The sequence below is a fragment of the Mesocricetus auratus genome, unplaced genomic scaffold (assembly GCF_017639785.1).
Source record: "Mesocricetus auratus isolate SY011 unplaced genomic scaffold, BCM_Maur_2.0 Super-Scaffold_100025, whole genome shotgun sequence".
Lineage (NCBI taxonomy): Eukaryota > Metazoa > Chordata > Mammalia > Rodentia > Cricetidae > Mesocricetus > Mesocricetus auratus.
The window spans coordinates 25202376-25223214 of record NW_024429206.1 but is presented as its reverse complement, the minus strand read 5'-3'; the positions used below and the strand labels follow the sequence as shown (position 1 = coordinate 25223214).

General features: G+C 45.3%; 1 protein-coding gene across 1 annotated transcript in view; it reads right to left on the bottom strand.

Annotated features, from left to right (window-relative positions):
- The window catches only part of Baz1b (bromodomain adjacent to zinc finger domain 1B), a 54306-nt gene extending 38656 nt beyond the window's left edge, over nt 1–15650 (bottom strand). The window contains exons 1-4 of the mRNA XM_040731287.1: nt 15458–15650; nt 6827–6943; nt 5720–5864; nt 993–1194 (exon numbers count right to left, since the gene is read on the bottom strand). Of these exons, the coding sequence (XP_040587221.1) occupies nt 993–1194; nt 5720–5864; nt 6827–6943; nt 15458–15564 (571 nt within the window). The 5' untranslated portion in view covers nt 15565–15650. The remainder of the gene's footprint in view (nt 1–992; nt 1195–5719; nt 5865–6826; nt 6944–15457) is intronic.
- Between the last annotated feature and the right edge of the window lie 5189 nt (nt 15651–20839).

Genomic DNA, 20839 nt, shown 5'->3' with positions numbered 1-20839 from the left:
GAAATGGTAGGCACATGGATTCACAACAGAGCAGAAAAAATAGCTGAAATAACAACACTGAAAGGCCAGCTACAACCAATCTCAGAATTTTCCTTCAGATTACTAACTATAAGGTCTTCTAAAATAATCAGCATGGATCCAAAACATCTGGACACAACAGAATGGATAACAAAGTAGCAATTAAAGCAGTGAAGTGAAATCATTTATCAAGTTACAGATCATATATAACAAACACTGTGTAATCATTTTGAGACAAAAGGATTCTATTGCACTTATTTTCCTCATCTAAACAGTCCTAGTGAGCAGTTAGTTTTTAGTTCTTCTACCTGTAAAACATGATTTTAGTCTCCAGGTCTACAAAAATAATCTTTGGACACCACAGTGTTTCCTACCTAAAAGTCAGACAGAAGGAGACCAAGAGAAAAACTGTATCTGAAAGACAGCACACTAGCTTGCACTGACTGTAAAGCACAGGAGGGTTAGAATGTGCTCTGTCTACGTGGATCCCTGCCTCCTCTCTACACATGGGCGTTCTCAGCTTTAAGAGTAAAGGAAAGAGGGAAAGGCATGGGGGCACGCACTAACCCAGCACTAGGGAGTCAGAGGCAGCCGCAGTCAGACCACGCCAGCCTGGTTTACAGAGTAAGTTCAAAAAAAAAAAAAAAAAAAAACTAACCACCAAAAGGTAGGAAAGAGTCCTAGGTATATGTTGGTGCATAACTGCAATCCTAGAATTTAGGAGACAGGGACAAGAGAACCTCTCCAAATTTGAGGCCAGCCTAGACTACATATTCAGACTTTGACTCAAAAGAAGGAAAAAAGAAAAAGGACTTTTAAGCCACATGGATATTTTAGTGACCTTTTGAATTATAATGAATAGAATCACTTATAAAAACCTACTTATGCATGTGGTTGCTAAAGAATGCTAGATTTCTATATAACAACGTGCATAGACAGTCTCAACTCAGGAGCAAGGCTAGCATCATACATACTAATACTCTCTCTCCTGCCTTCATCCTCTTTGACTATGGTCTCCTTCTTCTCATGGTCCTGAGCCATTTGACTGGAGTTCTCTTTGTCACTTGATGGAGAATCACAAGCCCCATCAGATTTCTTCTCAGCAGCCTCTTCATCAGCTTTTTCCAAAGGATGAATCTTCAAAATCTTTACCTTGAGCATTTTCTCCTTTCCAACCTATACAAGCAATGGAGAAAATAAAGACACTTAATAAAGAAATAGAAAACATGACCCAGTATATATGCCTAATATGGTGATTTGAATAAGAATGGTCCCATAGGCTCATATATTTGAATGCTTAGTCACCAGAGAGTGGCACTATTAGGAAGCATTAGAAGGTAGGGCCTTGTTGGAGTGTCACTGGGGGTTATGGGCTTTGAGGTTTCAAAGGACCTGTCTCTCTCTGCCTGTGGATTAGCCACACGCTCCCTGCCTTGAAGACAGTGAACTAAGCCCCTAAAACTATAAGCAAGCCCTGAACTGAAATGCTTTCTTTTGTAAGAGTTACTTTAGGCTGGGTGGTGGTACACATGCCTTTAATCCCAGTGAAGGGCCCAGACCCTCACCCAGCCCCCTGCTTTAGCAGTCATGACAGGCTGCAGAAGAGACCCAGCAACATGTGCTTGCCTGACCTAGCCCCTCCTCCCAGTCACCAGGCAGGCAAACACCCCATGTGTCAAAGGAACCAATCAGAAGTTAGCTGGCAAGCTTTGGGGGTGCAGAGCATAGCAACCAGTTAGTTAACCAATCAACACAGGACAGGTTGCCCCCCCCTGAAGTGCACCAATCCTGAGACTGTTGCGTACCCGACACTCCCCTTACCCTACACAATAAACTCCCCCTCCTTGTGGTCGTGTACCCCACCACCACCACCACCCATAGTGATGAACAGACAATTAACTCGTTAATAATAAAAGACTGGGAGCTGGAGAGATGGCTCAGAGGTTAAGAGCACCGACTGCTCTTCCAGAGGTCCTGAGTTCAATTCCCAGCAACCACATGGTGGCTCACAACCATCTGTAATGAGATATGGCGCCCTCTTCTGGCCTGCAGACATACATGGAGGCAGGGTGTTGTATTCATAATAAATAAATAAATTAAAAAAAAATAATAAAAGACTGTTTGCTTCTGCATTGGAATGGGTCTCTTGGTGATTTGGGGGTTCAGAATTTGGGCACAACACCAGCAATGGGAAGGCAGAGGCAGGGGGTCCTCTGTGAGTTAGAGGTCTGCCTAGTCTACAAAGTGAGTTCCAGGACAATCAGAGCTACACAGTAAAACTCTTTCTCTAAAACCAAAAGACCCCACCCCAACCCCCAAAAAAGTTACTTTAATCATGGTGCCTCTAAATAAAACATTTTAACAAATAAAATGAGCCTGACACATTATCATGTCTTGGAAGGGTGGGAAAGGATTGCTTTGAGTTCAAAGCTGTCAGCAAGACACAGTGAACTTTAGGCTAACCTGGGCTTCAAAGACAGTTTCAAAAACCAACTAAACCAGTGGTTCTCTACCTTCCTAATGCTTTGACACCTCATGCTGTGATGACCCCAACCATAAAATTTTTTCATTGCTACTTCACAACTGCAATTTTGCTGATATGCAGGATATTTGGTTGTGACCCACAGGTGGAGAACTACTGGACTAAACTTAGCAAGATAATCTGTAATACACAGGAGGCTGAAGTAGGAAAGATCAGGGCCGATCTTCATCTCCTACATAGTGAATTCAAGGTCAACTCGGGCTACACAGCAAGACCTGTTTCAATGACAAAAGGAGGTTTTTAAATAGAATAAAATGGGGGTTGGCAAAAGGCTCAGAAGTAGCACACTTGCTCTTGGCAGAGGACAGGTGTTTGATTCCCAGAACCCATATGGTGGCTCACAACTATCTGTAATCCCAGTTCTAGGGGATCCAACAGGCACACATTTGATACACAACATTCATGCAGGTAAAACATTCATACACATAAAGTAAATCTTAAATAAGTGATAATATTTTATTACCCAATTCATGTACTAAATTACTAAGAGCAACTGGTGTGCTAACCTAAAATGGATGCCAAGTACAGTTCAAGAACTTGTGTGTTTTGATTTACTTTCTGAGAGAGGGTCTCGCTGTAGACCTGTACAACCTGAAACTCACCATGTAGAGCAAACTCATCTAACTCTTATGGTATCTTCTTGTCCTTTCTCAAGTACTAGGATTATAAGTGCACATCACCATACCCAGGTAAGAGCTTTCATTTTTCAAAACTAAACTATGTAAAACAATATCCAACCCTTACAGAGCCCATCTGCTAAAGGACTGTCTTTAGGTGCCTATTACAAATCAGTTGTCTGGGTCTTTTTTTGGATGTTAGTCTACTGCACTAATTGTCTTACCACAAAAACTAAATTGGTTGGGTATGGCACATGACTGTAACCCTAGAACTCTAGGAAATTGAAGGAGGCCAGACACAAGGAAAAGGCAAGCCTAGCCCTATGGGTTTCAGACCAGCATGAGCTACAATAAAACCCCATCTCAAAAGGACACAAAAACAGGGACTGGAGAGAGAACTCAGTGATTAAAGAGTACAGGGGACCTGGATGGTTCAAAGAACCCACACCAAATTGTTTATAATCACCTTTGACTCCAAATCAAGGAGGATCAGACACCTCTGGCATCCATGGATACCTGTATTCACATATGCATACCCACACAGGTAATTAAAAAGAAATACACACACACACACACACACACACACACACACACACACACACACACACACACACACACCTCAAAACTCTGTGAGTTTGAGACTAGCCTGATCTACAAGAGCTAGTTCCAGGACAGCCTCAAAAGCCAAAGAGAAACCCTGTCTTGAACCCTCCTCCAACAAAACAAAACACCCTATCACATTCTCAGTTTGCAAAGACAGGTAGCTATTTAAGCCAACATCTAGGCACTGACACGCAAAGTAAGGGCTTGCTTTATTTTTGTTTCTGAAAATATTTTCTTCTACTTAGAAAAGCATTTCCTGGATATTCCTGCTTTGGAGTGACTCCCACTCACTGAAGTTCTGGGCCAATGATAAAGGCACATGTCAACCTGAGTTGTGCAAGTTGAAAACTAACTCCAACAGGCTGTTCTCTGAACTTCACATATGTACTGTGGTACAGGAGAGCCCATACATGCATAAACATCAATATATAAACAAATAAATATAATGAAAAATTGTGTTCAATGAATCTGTCATACTGCTTAAAAGCAAGAAGGGAGGGGCTGGAGAGATGGCTCAGTGGCTAAGAGCACTGGCGGCTCTTCCAGAGGTCCTGAGTTCAATTCCCAGCAACCACATGGTGGCTCACAACCATCTGCAATTCAATCTGGTGTCCTCTTCTGGCATGTAGACAGAACACTGTATATGTAATAAATAAATAAATCTTAAAAAAAAAAAGCAAGAAGGGAAAGAAGAGAAGGCAAGAAAGCCTGTGTGCACGCAGGACTTCTCTTATAATTCCAATACAAGGGAAACTGAGGCAGGAAGATGCCCACAACTTAGAGGGCAGCCTGAGCTGCATAGTAAGTTCTGGGGCAGTATAGTATGTAGAGCAACATCCTAAGTCAAAACAACAAAAAATTAATAAAATTCTTTTTAAAAGTATTACCTCATTGGGTGGTGACAGCGCACACCTTTTATCCCAGCACTCAGGAGGCAGAAGCAGGTGATCTTTGAGTTTGTGGCCAGCCTGGTCTACAGAGTAAATTCCAGGATAGCTAGGGCGCCACAAAGATACCCTGTCTCAAAAAGCAAAAAAACAAAACACAGGATTTCTCCACTTTGAATATAGTATCAATTTCAGAACCAAGATGCAACAAAAAGTCTAGAGATATGATAGAGCATTTCCTAAGCACTCCAAAGCCCTGGGTTCCATTCATTAACACAGAAATAAAAAATATCAAATTACTACTGTCAGGCATTGTGATGCACTTGAAAGGCTGAGGTAAAACTATGAGCTCCAGGTCAGCCTGGACTCCATACCCAGACCATGACTCAAAAACAAACAAACAAAACAAAAAACAACCAAACATTAGGCAACCAAGCTAATGACCACAAGTCAGCACACTACAAAGAACAAGGCAGAGTCTAGATTTTAGAACCCACCCTAGTCTGCCCAACTTTCAGGGCATGAACGTAAGAATGCATTTTCTTCTTTCCTTCCTTTCTTTTGAATTAATTAATTAACTTATGCATGTCTGTGTGACTACAAACAGCGGTGAGCTGCCATGTGGTGCTGGAACTCAACAGGGTCCCCTGGAAATGCAGTAACCCCTGAGCCACCTCTTCAGTCCCAACAACGCATTTTCTTTATTCAGGTATTTTCTTATCCAGAATTCATCTCTGATACATATCAACATGAATGCCTATGGAAATGTTAGTTTGTGATTTCTTTTCGGATTCACCGTTTTATGTAGTACTTTAATGACAGCAGAGACAAATCACTGTGAGTTTAAGGCTAGTTGCTCGGTCCACCTACAAGTTCCAGGCCAGGCAGAGCTATTCAGTAAGACCTAGTCTGAAAAAAAACGAAACAAAGCCAGGCATGGTGGGACACACCTTTAATCTCAGCAGAGGCAGGTGGATCTCTGAGTTCCAGGACAGCCAGGGCTACACAGAGAAACCCTGTCTCAAAAAACAAACAAAAATGCAGGCACTTACCTCAAAGTCACACTCCTCCCCCACAGCATACTTGGTCATGATCTCCAGCCAGGCAGAGTCCACTAACTTCTCTAAGGAGGCTGTGTTATGGTGAACCATTCCCAGAACAAGCTTCTCATACCAGCTTGGGAATTCCTCCTTCAAACTAAACAAATGTCAAGTTAGCAAGAAAACACAAAAACTTCACCCAGAGTCAATTCAAACCTTTTATTTTTTTATTTTTTTATTTTATTTATTTATTTTTTGGTTTTTCGAGACAGGGTTTCTCTGTGGCTTTGGAGGCTGTCCTGGAACTCACTTTGTAGACCAGGCTGGCCTCGAACTCACAGAGATCCGCCTGCCTCTGCCTCCCAAGTGCTGGGATTAAAGGCGTGCGCCACCAACGCCCGGCTCCAAACCTTTTTTTTTAAAGACTTAACATTTTAGATCAATTCTAGGGTAACAGCAAAACAAATACTTTTTAAGAAAAAGAAATTTATTTTTGATTTTTTGAGACAGGGTTTCCCTGAATTGCTTTGGAGGCTGTCCTGGAACTCGCCCTGTAGACCAGGCTGGCCTCGAACTCACAGAGATCCACCTGCCTCTGCCTCCTGAGTGCTTTTACATTATGTTTTGCCTACATGTATATGCAGAAGAGGACATCAGATCCCCTGGAACTGGAGTTACAGATGGTGTGAGCCTCCGTGTGGATGCTGGGAACTGAACCCAGGTGCTCTGCAAGAGCAACAAGTACTCTTAACACTGATCATCTCATCAGCCCCCTTCTCTTTTTCAATAATCCCCCATCTCTTCTTACATTCTTAGTTATCAAAACATATAAAACATTTCCCAAGTATATTTTGCAGAATTTCTGGCCGTTACAGGTTTAGTCTGCTGTTTTGCTGCCTTGATATTATATCTAGATTATATCAACCCTTTACTTAGAATTATATTTCCAAAATACTTACAAGGTAAAAACACCCAAATACAATTCACTAACTCAATATATTCCATCCGTGCCCCAACCACTTAAATACAAACGCTGCCTCAGGGGGGTTAGTGTTATCCCCACCCAACTTTCTTGACACAGTCAAGGTGGTGCCAAAGGGCAAGGCTTCTGCTACTCACAGTTCAGCAACTTCCTGCTCCTCCTCCCAGGCCTCCTTGTGTGTTAGCTGACTGCTCCCAGTGCTCTTACATGTCCAGATACGCTCACTGTATCTTTCCAAGCGGGCTTCATACTCTCTGTCAGCAGTGGCTCAGGAAAACAATAGTCAAGTAACAAAGAACCAACACACTCAGAAAAGATGTATCTATAGAAAAAAATCCCAGTATCCTTTATATAATATAGAGCAAGATAAAATAAGAATGAAATCTGTTTAAGTCATAAATCCAAAGTGTAATTGAAGCATAATAACAGCTGGCCACATTTTACAACAAAATAGTAATAATGGGACCGCTTAGTTGGCTGAAGACACTGCTACCAAACCTGATGACCTGAGTTTCACCCAAGAACCCATATAGTAGAAGGAAAGAATTGACCCCAAGCTGTCCTTTCACTTCCTTGGGAACCATGTACAATAAATAAGTTGTAAAAAGAAATTTTAATATTTTGATACAAATGAACCTCAAATTATCAAATTAAAAAGAAAATCATAAAAAGCCAGCCATGGTGGCACATGGCAAAAGGCAAATTAAAATACAAGTCATGGGGCTAGAGAGATGGCTCAGGTTCAATTCCCAGCACCCACATGGCAGCTCACAACTGTCTGTAACTCCAGTTCCAGGGGATCCAACACCCTCACACAGACATACATACATGCAGGTAAAACACCAAGGCACATAAAATAAAGTAAACCATTTAAAAATAAAAATACAAGTCATGCGGAATAAAGACTTTTTATAGACAAGGGTCTTTTACTTGTAACTAGCTAGCTGATAGTGAGTTCCGGCTGGGATGGTGGGAAAGTTGCCACAGAGTACGTATGGCATTATTCTATTCTCTTCTCCCATCTCACTCAGGAAGTGAGTAAAACCATAAATCCAAAGCAAATCTACATGCCTCTCCTTCCAAGTGCTAAAGGCATGCACCACCATATCCGGCAGGAATAAGGATTTAAGATTAAATGAAACTGTAACACAACTCAGATGGTCAAAGTTTATTCCACAGGGGCTGGAGTGATGGCTCATCAGTTAAGAACACTTACTGCTCTTTCAGAACTCAGATTAGTTTCCCAGCACCCCACACAGTAGCTCACCAACCATCCATAACACCTGTGTACCTCCTGACCTCAGGCACCAGGCACACATGTGGTACATACACACACGTAAGTGAAACAGTTATAAATAAATCTAAAAACAAACTTTAAAAAACAGTCTACAGTAAGGTAAGATGACCACATCCCATAGGCAGTTTGGGGTAAATGCAGACTAGTGACTCATTTGCCACAAGCCCTGACATCTACCTTGGAAACACCTGTTCCTTCCTAAGGTTTGAAAAACAAATTTCAGGCTGGAACTGTCACTCAGTGGTAGGGCCTCTGACTAGGCATACACCAGACTGTTCAATTCCAGTATCACAAGACAAAATAACTACGGCAATTGCATGAACTCCTAAACATGGTTTTGATATACCATTTATTTCAGTCTTCTGATAACACTAACTTCATCAAACCATTAACTAGTTGTTCAGTCTTCCTGAGTGAGATGAGAGAACAGAATAGTGTGACTTCCATCATCCCAACTGGCACTATCAGCCAGCCATATTCAAATTCAAACAGCAAGTAACTGCTTTACTTCTGTGCACCAATACTAACAGATGCTATACAAGAAAACAAACTGAGCTGCAACTAGACCTAGCTGCCAATCCCAAAGCAACAGGCTTTATCTTGGCTCCAAAGTATTTAAAGCCAATAGTGGCACTCAATTGTAATCCCAGCACCTAGGAGGAAGGAGCAGCAAGTTCAGGGGCTCCAGGTCATCCTCAGTTACACAAGGAGCTTGAGACCAACTTGGGCCACATGAAACCCTATCTCAAAAAACAAAAACAAAACTAAAAGGAAAGGAGAGGATAGCTGTAAAAGGCTATGGAGTCTGTAGCCTCTAAACTCTATTTTAGGTTATCAAAAGAAGTCACTCATTCCCTAGTAACCACTCACAGAAAATGTCAATTGAGGTTTGTTTCAGCAACTGCTGTATATGTAATTGAGACAAAATGTCAAAGCAATTCTCAAAAGGTTAATCAATCTATAACTGATAAGGTACTTTCAAATCCTAGACTGTCATTATGCATTTGCTTTTCATGACTTCAAGAACTACTCTTACCACAATATGCTGCTTAATTCTCTTTAGCCTATAGCCTAGTAATGTTTCTTTCTTTCTTTCTAAAGTACCAGACTTTGGTGGCTTAAATGAGAATGGACCCCATGTGTTCATATATTGAATGCTTGCTCATTATGAAATTGCACTACTTGACAAGGATTAGGAGGTATGACCCTGTTGGAGAAAGTATGTCACTGGGGATGGGCTTTGGGGTTTCAAACCCCAAGCTAGTCCCAATGTCTTGCTCTTCCTGCTGCCTGTGGAACTCCCAGGTTCTCTGCCTATGTGTCATTATGTTCCTGCCATCCTCCCCATCATGACAATAATGGACTAAACCTCTGAAACTGGAAGCACCAATTAAATGCTTTCTGATATAAGAGCTGCTGTAGTTATGGTGTCTCTTTACAGCAATAGAACACTGACCAGCCGGGCATTGGTGACGCACGCCTTTAATCCCAGCACTCGGGAGGCAGAGGCAGGCGGACCTCTGTGAGTTCGAGGCCAGCCTGGTCTACAAAGTGAGTTCCAGGACAGCCTCCAAAGCTACAGAGAAACCCTGTCTCGAAAAACCAAAAAAAAAAAAAAAAAAAAAAAAAAAAAAAAAGAACACTGACCAAGACACTGACAGTTAGGCGATGATGTCACACGCCTTTAACCACAGCACTCGGAAGGCAGGCGGATCTGTGAGTTCAAGGCCAGCTTGGTCTATAGAGTTCCAGGATACCAAAGGCTGTTACACAGAGAAACCCTGTCTCGGGGGGTTTAAAAAAAAAAAAAGGCCAACAACATATGAAAGCTTAAATAGCATAACTAAGGGGCTGGATAGATGACTCTGTGGTTAGGAGCGCCTATGTTCGGTTCCCAAATTCCAAATTCACAACCATCTACAGAGTTCCAGGAAACCCAACACTCTCTTCTGACCAGACACTAGACATGCAGGTGGTGCACATACACACATACAGGAGAAACACCCATACACATAAATTAAAAAACAAGAAACCCATGTAACTAAAGATGGCCATGGTAATCCCAGCACTCGGGAGGCGGAGGCAGGCAGATCTCTGTGAGTTCGAGGCCAGCCTGGTTTACCAAGCGAGTTCCAGGACAGCCTCCAAAGCCACAGAGAAACCCTGTCTCGAAAACAAAACAAAAAACAAAAAAAAAAAAAACAAAAAAAAAAAAGGAGTGCTAACAAAGCCAAATCTTAGATTTGTTCTCGAATGCTTTCTTTTCTCTCTTTGGATCACACTGCCAACCAATTAACAATTCCAATCTGACATAATCTATTATATTAACTGAGCATTGTCATACACTGGTAATCTCAATACTTGGGAGGTGGTGACAGGAAGATTGTCCCAACTTCAAAGCCTGCCTGGGCAAGGTGGTGCACATCTTTAATCCCACACTCAGGAGGCAAAGGCAGGCGGATCTCTTTTTGAGTTCGCGGCCAACCTGGTCTACAGAGTGAGTTCCAGGACAGCCTCCAAAACAATACAGAGAAACCCTGTTTCGAAAAACAAAACAAACAAACAAACAAAAAAAGCACTGATTGCTCTTCCAGAGGACCCAGGCTCAATACCTAGAACCCACACGGCATCTCATCAGTAATTACATTCCCAGGGGATCCCACCCTTTCTTCAGACCTCCATGGGTAACATGCACATTTATGCAGGTAAACACTCAGACACATAAAACAAATGTAAAAGCAGTAACAACAAATAAATTATATATGCCAAACCTGATCCTAAAAAACCAATGTTCTAGCAAGAGTATCTTACCTGTGGTATTACCCTATCAAAGAATTTCCCAGATTCAAAGAAAGGTACAGTACAATTGGTGCTATCTATGATAGTGATAACTTTCAATCATTAAAGGCATGTTACGTGCAACTTCGTTTTCTTTTTTTAAGATGAAAACAATTGTGTGCGTGAGTGTCTGTGAATGCGTGAACGACAGACAGCATGCTATATATGTGAAGTAACTACAGAAACCATAAGAGGGTATTATATTCGCTGGGAGTTGGGGTTAATAGTACCAAACGGCTCAGTATACCCCTTATACTTGGAATTTATCTTTTATGAAGTATTATACTTCACTAGAATCAGAATGAAAAACAAAATCCACCTCCGATAATATTAGTATTACTATCAATAGTTCAAAAACAATCATGCAATCTGGGGTCCTCTGGTAGGGCCTCAAGTGCTCTTAGCACTGGTTTTTGAGACAGGGTCTCCTTGTACCCAGGATGGCCTAAAACCCCCTTTCCTCCTGCCTCAGTTACAGAATGCTGGGATTACTGCCATGAGCCACGAGTTAGCTTCTACTGTTTTCAATGAAGAGTACAAAGAACATACTGACTCATTGCTTTAAGTTAAAATAGAAAAATGTGCTGTAACTATACAATCAAAATAAAGAGAAAATTAATCTTGTTAAAAATATAGCCATAAATATAAATTGAGGAGTGGTAATACTTCAAATACAGCTGTTGCTCAACCATACATCTGCTCTCCTCTATGGAACCACTAATAGCCTCATAAAGAAATGTGCCAACCAGCCAGCCAATCTCTCTAAACCACCCTCAAAGTGTTCCCACTTCTGGAAATTTCCAGGAGAGCAATTCCCTTTAAATATGATCCCTTTTAAAGAATTCCTCTGTTAAAATGTTCTAAATACTGGTATAGGAAATTCTAAAAGAATGTTTATTAAAATAATTCAGGTTTCAGTTTTCATTAAGAGAATGTCCATAGGACTAGGAAAATGGAAAAAAAAATGAGAAAAGCCAGGTGGAACAGGGTGGTGGTAGCAAACACCTTTAATCCCAGTCACTCGGGAGGCAGAGGCAGGTGGATCTCTATGAGTTCGAGACCAGCCTGGTCTATAAGAGCTAGTTCCAGGACAACCTCCAAAGCCACAGAGAAACCTTGTCTCGAAAAGCCAAAAACAAAAGGTACTATGATGGTGCCTACCTAGCATGCTCCACGTGTACACCATGGCATACACATGACCACACACCCACTCCTACCAGACAATAAATAACAAATGCTATTGTTAATAGTTCCAAATGGCTCAGTATACCCCTTATACTTGAAATTTATCTTTTATGAAGTATTTATTATACTTCACTAGAATCAGAATGAAAAACAAAATCCACCTCTGATAATATTAGTATTATCATCAATAGTTCAAAAACAATCAATAGCTAGGCGTGGTCCCATACAATTTTAATCCTAGCACTCAGGAGGCGGAGGCAGGCAAATCTCTGTGAGTTTAAGAACAGCCTGGACTACATATGAGTTCCAGGTCAACCAGTGCTACATAGTGAGAACCCTGCCTCAATAAAAAAATAAACAAATAGATAAATGAATGAATGACATATAGAGACTGTTAGAGTTCCAGATACCATGGAAATTGCTTTAAAAAAAAACATGGTACCTTTGAAATAATGTACTTAGTAGAGTTAAATACACCTTAGATCATCTTTTTTTTTTTTTTTTGGTTTTTCGAGACAGGGTTTCTCTGTATTGTCTTGGAGGCTGTCCTGGAACTCGCTTTGTAGACCAGGCTGGCCTCGAACTCACAGAGATCCACCTGCCTCTGCTTCCCGAGTGCTGGGATTAAAGGCGTGCGCCACCAACGCCCGGCTCACCTTAGATCATCTAATTACATCTTATATCACAAACTGATGGGAGTAGACAAATACTTCAATAAATGGGGGGTGCTAGATGGCTCAGCAGTTAGGAGCACTTGCTGTCTTTGCAAAGGATCTAGGGTTAGTTCTCAGTGACAACCATCTATAGACACACACATGGTACATACACATACATGTAGGCAAAACACTCATGCACATAAAATACATGAATCTTTAAAAAGATTAATTCAATTTAAATCAAAGGAGGAGTTGGGGCATGGGGGCACAAGACTATGATCCTAGCACCCAGAAATCCCTCACTTGGGAGGCTGAAGCAGGATTAAAGAGCTCAAGGACAATATGGCTGTGTCACAGACACTATCTCAGTAGTACAGCAAGCACTTAGCACATGCAAGGTCCTGGTTACCATCCCCAATATCACAATTCCTTGTTCTTTCCTTAATTTATTTAGTGACATAGCTGAAGGGGCACTGGATTGTAATGCCAGCTCTCATCATTTATACTCACAGTATATGGCCTTTAACACACCAACTTCAATTCTCTTGGGCCCACTCGGCAAGCAGACAGGAGAGCTACATCTCTAAGACCCATTTCAGTTCAGAGACGCTACAGACATACATGATCAAAAGTACCTACATAAAGGCCAGGCATGGCAGTGCATGCCTTTAATCCCAACACTTAGGAGGTAGAGACAGGCAGATCTATGTGAGTTTAAGGCCAGTCTGGTCTTAATGAGTTCCAGGCCTAACAGGATTACAGTGTGAGAGAAAGAAAAAGAGGAAGAAAAAAAAAAAACCCTACACCGCTATAGTCAACAGTGAGGTTAAGTGCAGAGGACCTGGGTTCAATTCCCAGCATCTACATGTCAGCTCACAATCATCTGTAACTCCAGTTCCAGAGGATCCAATCCTCTCATTTGACCTCCAGAGGAACCAGACACACAGTGGTGCAGATACACATACAGGCAAACATCCATACAGATACAATCAAAAGGGAGGGAAAGACTCCTTTTCCAAGACTCTCCACAGGCGAACACTGTGATTCAGACCTGATGCTAACAAAAATGAAGCTGTCCTGGCTGCTGCTGGGGTGAAGGCCTACAAGCCCAGATAGTGGGGGTGGGGGAGGTTGAAGTAGAACCAAAAGTTCAAAGCCAGCCTCAGCAGTTTTAATGATAAAGAGTGTTAAGGATATAGGTGCAAGGTCTAGGTGCAATTCCCCAATATGGAGAAGAGGAAGTGAAATTATTCAAAATACTATATTAAATAAAGTCAAGATGAAGCTGAGCAGGTGGACATCTGCAATCCCAACACTTGGGAGGTTGAGGCAGGGGAACTGGGCATTCAAGGCCAGTTAGAAGTCAACCTGGGCTCCAAGAAAATTAAAGCAAACACGAATAAAGCAAACAAAGGCCGAGAGTAAATTAAAGAAGTTCACCAGAGCCCGTCCCGATCCACAGGCACAGCAGAAATCACAAGAATCTATCTCTTCAAAGGAAACGGGATGATGAAAGCAGCAGTGCATGTAAGTTTGACATGGAAACCTATCCTTTTTTAAAACAAGCCGACAGGCAGTGGTGGCAGGTGGATCTCAGTGAGCTTAAGAACAGCCTGGCCTACAGAGCAAGCTCCAGGGCTGTTAGACAGAGAAACTGTCTCAAAACAAATAAGCCTTAAAAGATTTATGGGACATTTCCCCCACCCTGCAAAAAAGATATACAACTATGCTTGGTCAAGAAATCAGAGCAAAGATTAGAAATGCAGAGACTTTCTATTTTAATGCATCAGTTTCGCATTCCTAAAGCAGAAACGTTAAGGATGTCTCAGTATTTTTCCTACTTTTGACGGTACTGAATGATGGCACAGGCCTGTAAGGTCGGCCAAGCTGAGAGAGGCAGGATTACTGCGGGCTTTGCAACTGGTTCAAAGACAGCGTGAACATAGTAAGAATTTGTGTCGCCAATTAGTCAATGAGTAGGTGAACAAATGAACAAAAAGATGAGAAAAAGAAGGAAAGGAAACAAGACGGCTGGGGAGGGGGAAGCAGGATCAGGAATCCAGGTTCAGTCTCGACCGCATTCGAGGCCAGTCTGATCTACACAAAGCATTCTCTCAGAAAAGAAAAACGAAACTTGTGAATTTTCAAGCCTGTTTGTTCCCTGGGAAAGAAAAGGCCACCAGTACCATCAAGGTACCTTTCTGCTCCCTCCCACAGTCAGTGCGTGATAAGTCAATGCCAGGTTTTGTGATGTACGTGGTTCTGTCAGTTCATCCCCGGCCTGGAGTCCACTCCGCAGGAGAAAAACAAAACCCACGACCCTCACCGGTGTCCCCCGCTCGGCCCAGACAAGACGCAGCGGAGGCTGGTGCAAGCCGGGTCACGCGGCCGCGCCGGTACCATTTCAAAAAACTTCACTTGACGGTTCCGTTGATACGAACGGCGAGAGATTAAAAATGCGCATCAGGAACCCGGCTTCCCTCCCCTGGCCACTCAGGGCCCGGAGCCAAGTTGGGGAGGAGGGAATCGGTGCTGCGATCGTCACCGAGGCCCCGGGGACAAAGTGAGAGGGAAGGATGGAGGCGCGCGGCGCCGGGGAGGGCGGCGGGATGGGTTCCGGCGCGGGGATCGCGGCGAGCCGGGGCCCAGGCACCGCGGCCCGCCGATGGCCCGCGGCCGTGACAGCTGCCCCGCGAGCCGCGCGCACGCGGCCCGATCGCATCTCGCCATCTCCATCCCTCGCCCCGCGCAGCCGCGGCCGGGCGCCCACCCCGCGCGCAGAGAAAGGATACTCCCGGGTGCGGAAGGCCTCCTGAGTGTGCGGGATGGTGAAGAGCGGCTCCTCTCCCGGCAGCGGCTTCACCAGCGGGAAGGGCTTGCGGCCCAGCAGCGGCGCCATCGCGGCGGCGGCGGCGGCGGGGACGGAGCGCCCGAGGCTTGGCCGCTCCGCCGCGCGCAGCTAGGCCCCGGCGGCTCCGGGCGGGCGAAGCGCCTGGCTCCCGGGGCGGTGGGGGAGGGGAGGGGTGAGAGGGCGGCGCGAACTCCGGCTTCCCTCAGAGCTGGCGGGACCGCGCCGCGGCCATGGAAGCCAGGGGAAGGCCGCGAGGGGAAGATGCCGAGAGAGTCTGCTCGCTCCTCCCGGCGGCTTTCACCTCACGCCGATCTCCGCCGCGGCGGCCGCCAGTCACGACTCCTCTCCGGCGGGCACGGGAGGAAATTATTGAAAAATGGCGGGAGATTCCCTTCCTCCCCCCCGCTGCCGGGCCAGCGCGCACACTAACTTGCTCCTCCGTGGCGCCCTGGGACGGGCGCTCCGATAGGCGGAGGGCTGGTCGGCGTTCGCAGCCTATTGGCTCAGGGCGACTGCCGCTCCGCGCCCCGGTCCCGCCCCCGGGGGCCCCAGCCGGGTAGTTTGGTTGCGGCGCGGCAGAGGGCAGTCTGGAAAGGTGAAAGGTCACGTTATGTAAGAGCCGGTGGCCGGCGCGCGGGCCCCCTGCGGCGGACTTAGAAAGCCTTGCACAGAGAAGACGAGGGGGAGGACGAAAGGTGGAGGACTCAAAGAGGTCGGAGCAGAGAGCGGCCCCGCCACAGACACAGACACAGACATTGCGCCATCTGTCACCGACGGCGACACCGACATCCGGGCACCCGCTGTCCGTGTGGCGCGCCGGAAGGGGGAGGGGGAGCGCGCGGCCAGGGGCTTTGTCTTTCCACTCGAGCTCCGCCCCCTTCTTAAAGGGGCCGTGCACGGCCACGCCCGGGACTACGTGGGTGGAGCTGCGCAGGGCGGGAAGTAAACCAGGCCCTCCCCAGGCATTAGGCATCGGGACGACTGGGATCCCCCAACCTTGCCCGGCCACCGATGTGGGCGCGAGGCGGAAATTAACAGTACAGGGAAGCATAGTGTAGAAGTTTCTTTTAAAATACGTGGGAGAGGGAGCTGGAGAGATGGTTCGGGGGTTCCGGAGGACCCAAGTTCAAATCTCTAAGAATATTATTAAGTGGAAGGATAGTGTAAAAGTTTCTCATATGTAATGTGTATTATATGCATACATATATTATTTATACACACATGAGGGTACATGCTTCTGAAGTTAGAAGATCCTGAGTGATTTCTTGGCCAGCCTGGGCTACAAAGAGTCTTACAGGCCATCCCGGACTGAACAGCAAGACCCTGTCACAATAAGTAAAATTGCATTTTTTCACTTTTTTTTTCTGGACAGGTGTTCTCTGTGTAGCTTTGTAGACCAAGCTGTAACTGTCTGGAACTCCAGAAATACAGAGCCGTGCAGCCCTGTATACATAGCCCCCATATGCATAATTTAAAATAAAATTAGGGAGGTCTAAAGCGAAGGCTTAAAGTGAAGAGCATGTCCCGGTTGGGCAGTGGTGGCACACGCCTGTAATCCCAGCACTCTGGAGGTGAAGACAAGCGAATCTCTGAGTTCAAGGCCAGCCTGGTTTACAGACAGAGTTCCAGGATGACCAGGGCTACATAGAGAAACCCTGTCTTGAATTAAAAACAAAGAAGAAAACAGACTGCTCTTGCAGAGGGTCTGAGTTGAGTTCCCAGTATCCACATGGGATGGTTCACAACTGCATGTTACTTCTGGACTCTGAAGGCACATGCACACTCGCACACACACCCTGCACATAATTAAATAAGTACATAGTGAGACTCTAAAATCAATAATAACAATAATAAATTTAAACTTACAGGCTGGAGAGATGGCTCAAAGTTAAGTTTGCTCTTCCAGGGCACAAGTGTTTGAGTTCCAGTACCCACAAGGAGGCTCACAAAAGTCTGTAACTCCAATCCCAGGAGGTATGACGCCCTCTTCTGGTCTTCATGGACATTGCACGCATATGGGGCACAGACAGACAAAACATACATACACATAAAACATTCTCCTGGATTTTTTCCTCCCAATAAACCTCTTAGATGAGCTTTGGGTGAAGATCTTCTTTTCCAGCAGAGCAGAAATGACCCTGGGCAGAGCAGGGAGAGCAGAGCCAGGGAAACCTTCACCTGGCAGAGTGGAGTTGTCTCCACTCTCCCAGGAGCAGAGCTTAACTGTAGCAACTTCACCCCAGAAACCCTCTCCTGCCAGAGCAAAACTGCTACACTGGGAAAATATCCCCAGCTGGAAAATCCTCTCCTGCCGGAGCAGAGCTAATACTCTGGGGTAGCCTTTCCCTGAAGCAGGGCTGTAAGCTATGCTTCCTGTGACCTGTGTATTCCTTGCCTCCCAAGTGCAAGAATATCTTTCCATCTGAGCTGTAACACTCAGTATTCTGTGACTCCCGAGTGCCATAATCCATCCCTGTCCGTCCCATCCCATCTGTCAAAATGCTTACACCCCAAGCAGCCAGTAACCCTGGCAGGGCAATCTATGACAAAGTGTTGGTGTGTCCAGACTTTTGAATGTCTCGTGGTCACAACTCAAGGCTTTTGTTTTTGAGACTGGTTTCTTTTAAGCCAGCCTGGCCTCTAATTTACAATGGCTTTGAACCAGAGCTGGGCTCACAGGTGTGCTGTGCTCAGTCAGTTTCTGCTGCTCAGGGGTTCAGATGCATCTTCAGGCATGCCAGGCAAGCTCTCCACCAGCTGAGCTACACCCCCGTGCGAGAATTTTTTCTAATCATAATTTTAGCATGATTACTCATTCAATGTATCCTCTCTCCCATTTGAATAAACAAATTAATGCTGAAGGACAGAGATTAAAGTCGGCAGTTCCCAGACATTCTCTACACCTCCTCCTGTGTCCATTCCCAGTCAGCAGTCACTGGTTTCCTGCTGGGAAAAGCACGGTGTGGAGATGCCCATCCACTGGGGTCCTCATACAATCCCTCACAGGACATGGTCCAAGCCTAGGGCTTGCCTTGTGCTCTGCCGCACGGAGCAGTCCTGGAACCCATTCATTCCACATGGGTCCTGTCACAGAAGGCAGCTCAGCTTCCACCTTCCTGTCTGTCCCACCTCAAAGCTGGGGCATGGTGGCCAGACTCTATACCCTGAGAACTTGAGAAAGAAGACTTAGGAGTTCAAGGTCATCCTAAGCTATATAGCAAGTTGGCACCCAGCCTGGACTATCTGAGACTTAAAAACAAATGGCCAGATGAAATGGCGCACATCTTTCACCCAGCACTCAGGAAGCAGAGGCAGACAGATCTCTGAGAGTTCCAGGCCAGCTTGGTCTATGTAGTAACTAGACCAGCCAGGACTATATAGCGAGACCTTGCCTCAGAAAAACAAGCTAAACCAAATAGGACAGAAAGAACAAAACTAGGGTTGGTGAGGTAGCTCAGAGGTAAAGTGCTTTCTGTCAAGCCCAAGGCCTTCTATTCACATCAGTCCCTGGGACCTGCATATTAGGAGGAGGATCAGCTCTTCTGATTGTCCTCTGACTGCCACACAGAATGAATGAATGAATGAATGAATGATGAAACGAACCCCTTCCTAGGGTCTACAGTCTTTTATACCTTTGCCCATCTTCCTCCTAATTCTGTGGGCATGACCTGGGCCTCTTTCTTATGTAGCCGTTAGCAGCCAGATGATGTCCAATCCACAGCCTTAAAGTCTTGTAGCTAGCTTCCTTTCCTGCCTTGCCAACAGTCTCCTACTTCTGGCGTAAACCATATTATAATGACTTTCTGACTTTTCTCTGGTGAGGGACAAGCAAAATGGCATAGCAGGTAAGGGACTTGCTGCGGACCTGAGCTTGATTCCTGGACGCAGTGAACTGAACTGACTTCCACTATCTTACTGTAGTTCACGCACACACATGCACAGACGCATAAAAATATTGTTACCAAGCTGGGCGGTGGTGGCGCACGCCTTTAATCCCAGCACTCGGGAGGCAGAGGCAGGCGGATCTCTGTGAGTTCGAGGCCGGGCTGGACCGACAGCCTCCAAAACAATAGAGAAACCCTGTCTCGTAAAAAAAAAAAAAAAAATTGTTACTACTTTTTGTTTCTGAGACAGGGTTTCTGTGTAACAGCCCTGGCTGTGACTTGCTTTGTATACCAGGCTGGCCTCGAACTCACAGATCCTTCTGCTTCTGCCTCCTGAATGTTGGGATTAATGGTGTGCGCCACCACCCAGCAAAAAATTATTTTTGAGACAGCCTCGTAGCCCAGACTGGCTAATCTGACTCTGTAGCCAAAATGATCTTGACATGGTGATCCTCCTGCCTCCACCGCTGAAGTGTGTGCTCACTTGTGTATGTGTGTGTATGGAGGCCCGAGGTTGACCTCAAGTCCTCACTTCATCTCTGCCAAATTCATCCAGGCAGAATCTCTCACTTGAACCCAGAGCTCACCAATATGGCTACCCAGCTTGCACCAGGCAGCCCCAGCCTCCGCCCAAGTGCTTCTGAAAGAGTCTCTCTGTGTAGCCCTGGCTGTCCTGGAACTCTGTAGACCAGGCCAGCCTTGAATTCACAGAAATCCTCTTACGCCTCTACCTCCCAAGCACTGAGATTAAAGGTGTGTGCCGCCTCCGTGCCTTCAATCCCAGCACTTGGGAGGCAGAGGCAGGCCTGGTCTACAGAGTTCCAGGACAGCTAGAACTGTTACACAGAGAAACCCTGTCCCAAGAGGAGGAAGAGCGGGGGGGGAACGACACCACACGGGGACACGACACTGCGAGCCACCACGCTAAGCCTGGTCTTCCTGCCTACCTATGTGCAATGCTGTGAGTACACTAGCGTGCCTTGTTTTACTTGGTACAGAAGATAGGAGTCCTGGTTGTTGAGCTGCCATGAGGGTGCTGATAACTGAACTCAGGTCCTCTGCAAGAGCAATACATGCTGCCCTTGACGAGCGAGACCCCCTCCAACCAATATATGTATGTGAGTGGATATATATAGATAGATGTATCATATAAATTATAACATACATTACAGATTTCATGTGTGTGTGTGTGTGTGTGTGTGTGTGTTGTGAGTGCCAGAGTCCGTCTGGAGGCGAGAGATCACCTGAAGGAAGTCTGGTCTTGAGTGTATATGTAGAGAGATGATAGACAGATGTGTCATATAAATGATAACAGATTACAGATTTCATGTGTGTGTGTGTGTGGGTGTGTGTGTTCTTGTGAGTGCCAGAGCTCACCTGGAGGCGAGAGATCAAAAAGAAAAGGAAAAGAAAAGTACTGGACAGGGTCAGCACGTAAT